Source organism: Chenopodium quinoa, unplaced genomic scaffold (genome assembly GCF_001683475.1).
Source record: "Chenopodium quinoa cultivar QQ74 unplaced genomic scaffold, ASM168347v1, whole genome shotgun sequence".
Classification (NCBI taxonomy): domain Eukaryota; kingdom Viridiplantae; phylum Streptophyta; class Magnoliopsida; order Caryophyllales; family Amaranthaceae; genus Chenopodium; species Chenopodium quinoa.
The window spans coordinates 911,021-920,121 of NW_018745454.1; the positions used below are offsets into that span (position 1 = coordinate 911,021).

A 9,101-nucleotide genomic window follows, 5' to 3' on the forward strand; every position below is an offset into this window, starting at 1 on the left:
TGTAGGTAAAATTACAAAATACATTTATTTAACGATTCACTAATGGTTTATGTAAACTTTGATATTGGCAATTAATTTTCAAGCTTCCAAGTGTGTATGGCATCTCATATATGACTGGGTAATCATGCTTAACTCATTCTTGTCATCTTGTGCTCTCTCTTCTTCTTCTATTTTCTTTTTAAGTATAAAGAAACCAATTAATAAGCTTCAGCTAATCCAACAACATACCTTAGATCCAGTAACACCCATGCATAAACAACAGCTCGATATAGCCACACCAACAAAAATTTAAGCACGAGCTTCTGTCCTGAATGCTTCCAAAGCACGGAAACGTTTTTACGCGGCTCTAAAATTGGATATGAATAAAGTTTATGATAGAGTGCGTTGGGATTTTTTAAGTCGAGTTTTACGGGCTTTTGTTTTCCGCAATATTGGGTTCATATTATTGAACAGTGTGTTACAACTGTCTCGTACCACGTTCTTGTGAATGGGAGTCTTACACCCTCCTTTCGACCACAATGTGGTCTTAGACAGGATGATCCTCTATCACCGTATCTTTTTGTGTTGTGTACTTGTGTATGGAGGTGTTGTCGGCCTCTTTTAGGCGAGCGGAAGAACATGCTTTGTTTTCTGGTATTCATGTTTCTAGGGGTGGACCTTCGATTTCTCATCTTTTCTTTGTAGATGATTCGATGTTATTTTTCCAGGTTTCGCCCCAGGCATGTGACAATGTCATGGCCATTCTTTCGGCCTTTTGCTTTGCTTCGGGTCAAATCATTAATCTTCAAAAGTCTTTTGTCAAGTTTAACCCAAATACGCCTCATGGCTACTGTAATTTTTTGGCTCGCAGTCTTTGTCTACAATCAAAAGCTTCTTTGGGTACTATCTGGGCCTTCCTGTTGACCTTGGTAGGAGTAAAGTTTCAGAATTCAGGTTTTTAATCGACAAGGTTGTTAGCCGGTTGTCTACCTTTGCTTCTCTTCGTTTGTCGACAGCAGCAAAACTGGTTATCATAAATTTGGTAGTAGTCGCATCGTTTAATCATATCTTGTAGGTTTTCAAGATACCGTTTTCTGTAGCTTCTAAACTTGACATTATGCTTGCCAGATTTTGGTGGTGATCATCTCGTTCTCGGAAGGGTTTGGCGTTGCGCTCGGCTTCTCTACTTCACTTACCCAAAGGTTTAGGGGGTTTGGGTTTGCGCAACATTTCCTGCTTTAATTCAGCCTCCTTGCTGGTATAAGGTGGAGCATGTTTTGAAATCCTCAACTTTTGGTTTCTAAGCTCATGTTTTCAAAGTACCCCTCTCTGCCTGGCACCTCGGAAGCTCGTATTTCTCGACCCTCCTGGGGTTGTTGTGGGTTACATATGGCTCTTTCGACTGTTTATTCTGGTGTACGTTGGAAAGTGGGTAGAGGTAATATGGTTCGCATTACAGCTGATGACTGGGCTCGTGGGGGTCTAGTGTCATTTAAGGATGGTTTATCTAAGTCGGATCTTCCGACTCATGTGTCTAATATAATTGATCCGCGTTCTAACGTGTGGGACTCCTCGAGAGTCAATCAGTTTTTTGATGGCCCAACTGTCGTTAGGATCTTTAGTCTAGATCGTCCGCAGGAACTTATAGATGATTTTGTGTACTAGAAATTCTCTAAGGATGTCTCCTTTTCTACGAAGTCTGCCTATGCTCTTTTATTGCAGCAGACTGTCAGGTGTCCTCCTTTAGGGTCCTTGCCTGCTCCCTGGTGGAGGAAATTATGGGCGCTTCCCCTACTTCCAAAATGTAAGATCTTTGGCTGGAAAATAATTCGGCCTGGTATTTCGATAGTCTCAGTTCTAGCTGTTCGTGGCAAATATGTGGATTCGATTTGCTGCTTCTGCCAGAGAGAGCAGATGACGGTCGACCATTTGTTTTGAGACTATGATTTCGTTGCTCCATTGTGGGTTCGTAGCACATTTCATTTCAATATCCAGGGTCTTCTTCATCTTCCCTTTCTCCAATGGTTTTCTGTTATGGTCTCGTTATTAGCAGCTGCTAAGGATTGAGAGAACCTGGTGCAATTTTCTCCCTTCTTTGGGCTATTTGGTTGTCCCGCAATAATGTAATTTCCGGCAACAAGTTGTCTCTCCCGATGATGTTTTACTTCTTGCTCTTAGTGGAAGGTGAAGGGGATGCAAGCTCAAGATTCTTACCTTTCCTCCTCTACTTTAGGTCCTAGTCCTAAGCCAGCTGGTTTGGGCTTGCTGCCACGCTTGCTGGGGACCCTACATCGGGGTTTGATATTTGTTTGATTTGTGACGGGTCTTGGTCGTCCTCCGACAACTTGGCAGGTGCTGGTTGGGTTTTTCGTGATTATGACTCTCCTTTACTCCGTGGGGGAGGGGCACATGTTTCTCTCTCTTCTTCATCCTTATAGTCTGAGTTACAGGCTTGTTTCTAGGGGTTACGTAATGCCTTTTCTCGTGGTTTTCGTAAGATTCTTATTTACTCGAACAGTGAGCCTCTGTATCTAATGTTAGCCCAACAATAGAGGGACAAGATTTCTTTATACTGGTTACTTCGAGATATCCGGGTTCTTCTGTCTACCACTACGGCTTGTAAAATTCTTAAGGTTCCTCGGAAATGGGTATCTCCTGCACACTGGTCTTTTTGAGAAATTTTAGAGGTTTTAGGGCCCGGTGTTGAAAAGTCATGAGATTTTGGGGAATACATATGAGGTCATATAATGCCGTTTGGAACCATATATGATCATTATATGTTGTCATAGATGTTCGTGGTAGGCTTGAGTTAATGAAATCAGTGCAAGTTGTAAACCGTTAAATTGGTCGTTTAAAGGCAAATTGGATGGTTCCACCCACCCAATTGGACTCCCAGAGGATAATAGGGACCCTGGTAAACATTTCGGCAATTTTTGTTTTCAGGCGAAAAAAGTCAAAAAAAATCCAAAATTGAAGGCTAAGATCCACGTTTTTGAGAAATTTTGCTAGTTTCGAGGCCTGGTGTCGAAAAGCCTTTAAAATTTAGGGGATGCATCTCGTGGTCATATAATGCCGTTTAGAACCATTTATGATCATTATATGCTGTCATAAATGTTCATGGTAGGCTTGATTTAATGAAATCGGTGCAAGTTGTGAACCGGTAAATTGGTCGTTTAAAGAAAAATTAGATAGTTCAACCCACCCAATTGGTCTCCCGGAGGGTATTAGGAACCATGGTAAAAATTTCGGCAATTTTTATTTGCGGGCGAAAAAAAAGTCAAAAAATTCAAAAATTGAAGGCTTATATCCACGCTTTTTAAGAAATTTTGAAGGTTTCGGATCACGGTGTCGAAAGGCCTTGAGATTTTAGGGAATACATCTCGGGGTCATATAATGACGTTTGGAAGTTGGAACCATATATGATCATTATATGTTGTCATAAATGTTCATGGTAGGCTTGAGTTAATGAAATCGGTGCAAGTTGTAAATCGATAAATTGGCCGTTTAAAGGAAAATTGGATGTTTTCACCCACCCAATTGGAATCCCGTAGGGTATTAGTGACCATGGTAAACATTTCGACAATTTTATTTCTGGGCGAAAAATAAGTCGAAAAATTCCAAAATTAAAGGCTAATATCCACGCTTTTTGAGAAATTTTGGAGATTTCGAGGCCTGGTGCCGAAAAGCCTCGAAAATTTAAGGGATACATGTCGGGGTCATATAATGCCGTTTGGAATCATATATAATCATTATATGTTGTCATAAATGTTCGTGGTAGGCTTGAGTTAATGAAATCGGTGCAAGTTGTATACCGGTAAATTGGTCATTTAAAGGCAAATTGGATGGTTCCATCCACCCAATTAGACTCCCAGAGGGTATTAGGGACCATAGTAAATAATTCGGCAATTTTTATTTCCGGACATAAAAAAGTCAAAAAATTCCAAAATTGAAGGCTAATATCCACACTTTTTGAGAAATTTTAAAGGTTTCGGGGCCCGGTGTCGAAAAGTCTTGAAATTCTAGGGGATACATCTCGGGGTCATATAACGCCGTTTGGAACCATATATAATCATTATATGTTGTCATAAATGTTCGTTGTAGGCTTTAATTAATGAAATCGGTGCAAGTTGTAAATCGGTAAATTGGCCATTTAAAGAGTAATTTGGTTGGTTCCACCTACCCAATTGGACCCCCAGAGGATATTAGGGACCATGGTAAACATTTTGGAAATTTTTATTTCCGGGCTAAAAAAGTCAAAAAATTAAAAAATTGAAGGCTAATATCCACGCTTTTTGAGAAATTTTGGAGTTTTCAAGGCGCGGTGTCTAAAAGTCTAGAAATTCTAGGGAATACATCTCGTGGTCATATAATATCGTTTGGACCCATATATGATCATTATTTGTTGTTATAAATGTTTGTGGTAGGCTTGAGTTAATGAAATCGGTGCAAGTTGTAAACCGGTAAATTGGTCGTTTGAAAAAAGAAAATTGGATGGTTCCACCCACCCAATTGGACTCCCAGGGGATATTAGGGACCATGGTAAACATTTCGGCAATTTTTAATTCCAAAATTGACGGCTAATATCCTTGCCTTTTTAGAAATTTCGAAGGTTTCGGGTCTTGTTGTCGAAAAGAAATACTTCCTTCGTTTTCTTTTACTTGCAACACTTCCCTAAAAAGGAAATGTCACAATACTTGCAACACACTATAAAAGGAAAGTTACTTATTTTTAGGGGGAAAAAAAAAAAGAAAGTTACTTTAGGGAAAAAAAAAACTATATTATTTCCCTTATTTAAAGCACATGACCCACTAAATTACACTCCTAACAACCACTCATCCCATTTTAAAGTGTATTATATCATGTGAACCCCACATTTCTTAAATACCGTGAAAAAGTGTGTGTGACATCTAAAAGAAAACGGAGGAAGTAAGATTTTAGAGATACTCTCGGTGTCATATAATGCCGTTTGGAACCATAACTGATCATTATATGTTGTCTTAAATGTTCATGGTAGGCTTGAGTGAATGAAATCGGTGCAAGTTGTAAACCGGCAAATTGGTCGTTTAAAGGCAAATTGGATGATTCCACCCACCAAATTGGACTCCCGGAGGGTATTAGGGACCATGGTAAACATTTCGGTAATTTTAATTTCCGGGCGAATAAATTAAAAGTTAAAAAATTCCAAAATTAAAGGCTAATTATATCCACGCTTTTTGACAAATTTCTGAAGTTTCGAGATCCAGTGTTCAAAAGGCTTAAATTTTAGGGGATACATCTCAGGGTCATATAATGTCGTTTGGAACCATATATGATCATTATATGTTGCCATAAATGTTCGTAGTAGGTTTGAGTTAATTAAATCAGTGCAAGTTGTGAACCGGTAAATTGGTTTTAGGTTATAGAGCACTTGAGCATATACCGCTGGAGTTGAACTGAATAAGGAAATTGCATCAAAAAAAATAAAAAATAAAAAAATCAGTACACGCCCACCGTGGGGCTCGAACCCACGACCACAAGGTTAAGAGCCTTGCGCTCTACCAACTGAGCTAGACGGGCTTTTAATAACAAAATCAATGTTATATTTAAATACCATATCTATAACAAACATATGGCCAATGCTTTAATTTAGTATACTACGTACTACTCATACTCTCGTAGTAATGCAGTATACTTTGTATATTTTAAAATAATTCTTGACCATCATGGGTGGTTCTAAGCATGTGTATGTTGGTTGATTGCACAACGTCCCTAAGTAGAAGGAGCTTCAAAGTTTTAAAAAAAAATAAAGAGAAAACTTGTTGATTAATGATCTAACAATCAATTTTATAAAGTTACATCACAACATACTTAATTCCAAAAACCTTTACTGTTTAATACTTTGGTGAGATGAGAGACTCTAGCAGAGCTACACTCACTTCGCATCTGGCTGTCTTTCGGGTATAGATGCTTGAAATTCCGGCATAGCTTCACATGATTCATACACCCTGCGTAATGTAGGATACTTCGACTGCACAAGCAATAACTCGTAAAATGTAAGCATTACACTGCCTAATTAGTGCATAGTCTAATAACTTGGAAATGAACATACATTACCATATCAGTCTTAAATCTGTCCATTGCTATAGAAATCTGTGGTGCCAGAAATACATCTGCCTGAAATCAAGTAAAGACGAAACAATGTGAGTGCATACATACCTCATTTTGATAAATACTTGTACGTTTTATTAGTCACTAAATATTTGTTACATTACAAATCATACAAATAATTTGATTGAATATGATGTTTTAAGTTTTTAACCCTCTTGTATCTGATTACAGTATGTTATTTACTTGGATAATATAAGGTCTATGATTAAGGTCATTGAAATATTGGATACTATACAAACCATGGATACTTCATCTCCGGTAGAATATCTTCCAGCAAAATCTTTTAGTAACTTTTCAAGAGCTGCAAAAACATATACAGCGCGTATTATTACTTCTGTTTCAGTACCTTGATTAAACAGCATACAATGAATCGCGCTAACTTAACCAAACATATTCATCAACAAAGCATACAAAGTGTTTAGCTGATTGCATTTAAAGATTATCTATTCTGTTTTTGAGCATTTCATTTAACAGAATTAATCTGAGATATTAGAAAGAACAGAACACTTGCCAGAGAAACCCTTTTCGATAACAGTTTGAGACCATGTTATACTCTCCTCTTGACCAACTTTCTTCTCGATATGCTCCTATGAAGGATATTAGTGTTCCAACAACTAGTTAATGTATATGTAGTGTATCGTTGAACACGTAATTCAGAGACAAGAAACACAACATACCAGCACTGATTTCATGTGAAGTGGTTGCATGCTGCAGCTGACAATACTGGCAGCCTATAGCAGACATAAGCTTAAAATGTTAATACCAGATTTCTGTAAACACAGAAGTAAATTACAGTGATATGAGAGCTAAAATCATAGGTTAATTTTCCTGAATCATGTTGTAATTCAGTAATTCAACCAACATTCCTTTGAATTTATCAAGAAAACTCAAAAGGCGATAGTAATCAGGATCTCACCTGAAGACTGAGAGCTCGTCTACAAGGATCAGCCGGCAAAAGTTGATTTTGAGGATACTTATCTTCTAGGTACTAAACAAAGGATGACAAGTACAGACAATAATCAATGAACAAGCCATAGTAATGTTATTGTTGAAGAAATTTTGTGATTAAGCTAAGTTGGCTATGTTGGCCTGTATAATAACACAATTCATCCCGTGTAGTGCACGAGCTAGATAATGAGCTAGTTACTGACCATAAGGATAGCCAACGAGTCTGAAACCACAACCCCATCATCAACAAGAACTGGAACATAACCAAGTGGGTTGATCTTCTCAAATTCTACAAGTCACATCATAATTGTTAATTAAGATTGTACTATCTGTGATCCAAATTGTTACTAATCATATATACATCCTTCCACACTCCAGATATGTTGGAAACACACCGCGAATATTACATCTTAGCTCATGAACCTAAGGTGAAAATAAATTGTTTGGAATACAATAGAGCAACCACTAAGCAAGAATTTACTTTCACAGTCAGTCTCAAATGCTTCATAGAAAAAGAAAAAAACATTGTGTTAACACAATTTCTCGGAAAAAAGATGGAAAGCTAAAAAAACAGGTAATTTCGATTCCAATTTTTCAGATTGATATTAATTGAAAACAATCATACTAAAATTTCCAACTTCACTAATAATGTTAATTAACATCCCATTAATAAGTAATAACTACTCCCTTCATTATATGGCTATTAAAATCGATCTTATTCATTAATTTACTAGCAGGATCAGTATCATAAAACAAAATAATTAACCAAATTGAGAGCAATATCTTGGTTTGATTTAGGCATAAGATTTTATGAAGCCTAAAAAAGTTAGTTTAGACAAAACAACAGGGTTTTTTTTACCTGGATTAAATTGCTCCCCTTTGATAAGATCAACTGCTTTATACTCAAATTGAAGCCCTACAGCTTGATCAAGCTCAGATTAGTCTAAAGTTATACTCATAATTTTCAAAATTTGCAATTTTTTTTTTTTTTTGAAACATAGATTGACTAAATTGAAATGATAAATAAGTAAAATGTTGGAGGAAAAAAAACAGAGGAAAGTAAAGATTAAACCTTTTAAGTTTAAAGCAAATCGAACGCGCCATGAACAAGAACTTAGCCAAAAAGAGTAGAGCACCCTACTTGTTGATGCTGAACATGAAGATGATTCAGTAGCTTTCATCTTTGATGATAAATATTTGACAAATTTTCAATAAAATTCCAAAAAAAAAAAAAAAAAAAAAAACAAATTACTTGTAAAAGAAAAGAAAAGAAAAGTATATGTAAAATACAAAATTGTAAAAGCTATTGATCATTCAAAGGAAAGAGAAAGAGAAAGAAAATGGGTGTGTAATGGTCCTAATTGAAGTTGCAAGAGTAGCAATGGTATTGGTAAAAGTCAACTGTCAATTCCAAGATAACAACTAATCACACAAATACAGTTATAACTTATATGGATAAAATAACAATTTTCTTTTTTAAAAGTGACATGTGACATTCAATAATGATATTAGTTGGTAATTAAAAGACAACATTATGATGAGCATGGTGTAATACTCCATTCCTCCTATTATACACAAATTCTTAAATGAACCTGGTTCACACTAATTTATTGTGAACCACTAGTATTAGAGAAAATATGGTTGTTTTGTTAATAAAAAAAAAGTCACTATAATAAAAACAAGGTTATTATGTTGAAATAAAAGTTATTTTAGTAATATATATGCTATAAGAGGTTAACTTTTTTAATGAAATATGTTATATACTGGTTAATATGAATCATAAAGGTCACTATGTTCAAATTAGGGATATAAAATCGTATTCAAATTCACAATAATATTAAACGTTATACAAGTTTTAATAAAGGTTACTATGTTAAAAATAAGGAAACTATGTTAAAAATAAGGATCACTATGTTCAATATAATGTCAGTTACGTGTGTATAAATCTCGGGTCCACAATCACACAAGTCTTTCTGCCTACTATAATGAGCATGGTATAATATTTTCTTCGTCTCACTAAAATTGTT

The 9,101-nt window shown here is 36.1% G+C and overlaps 1 protein-coding gene and 1 non-coding gene across 4 annotated transcripts; both read right to left on the reverse strand.

Annotated features, from left to right (window-relative positions):
• Positions 1-5,462: 5,462 nt before the first annotated feature.
• Positions 5,463-5,535, reverse strand: TRNAK-CUU. Its single transcript has one exon. It is a non-coding gene; the product is annotated as a tRNA-Lys (tRNA).
• Positions 5,466-8,637, reverse strand: LOC110714350 (glutathione S-transferase 2-like). Of its 3 annotated transcripts, none has more exons than XM_021892855.1 (9): positions 8,147-8,504; positions 7,934-7,990; positions 7,278-7,363; positions 7,043-7,114; positions 6,804-6,857; positions 6,638-6,713; positions 6,366-6,427; positions 6,068-6,132; positions 5,466-5,986 (listed from the first exon to the last, which is right to left on the reverse strand). In XM_021892855.1, the coding sequence occupies exons 1-9, from the start codon at positions 8,253-8,255 to the stop codon at positions 5,827-5,829; spliced, it is 741 nt and encodes a 246-aa protein (XP_021748547.1). In that variant the 5' UTR covers positions 8,256-8,504; the 3' UTR covers positions 5,466-5,826. The 3 variants fall into 3 exon arrangements, with proteins under 3 accessions (XP_021748547.1, XP_021748549.1, XP_021748548.1); XM_021892857.1 differs by having other exon boundaries at positions 6,073-6,132; positions 8,147-8,492; XM_021892856.1 differs by lacking the exon at positions 7,934-7,990 and having other exon boundaries at positions 8,147-8,637.
• Between the last annotated feature and the right edge of the window lie 464 nt (positions 8,638-9,101).

Excerpts from the sequence above, each read along its gene's own strand:
- LOC110714350 (XM_021892855.1), bottom strand. The coding sequence starts at position 8,255 with ATGAAAGCTACTGAATCATCTTCATGTTCAGCATCAACAAGTAGGGTG. Across the intron at positions 7,991-8,146 it reads ATTTGCTTTAAACTTAAAAG|GGCTTCAATTTGAGTATAAA; the intron begins GTTTAATCTTTA and ends ATCAAGCTGTAG. Across the intron at positions 6,714-6,803 it reads TTCACATGAAATCAGTGCTG|GAGCATATCGAGAAGAAAGT; the intron begins GTATGTTGTGTT and ends TATCCTTCATAG.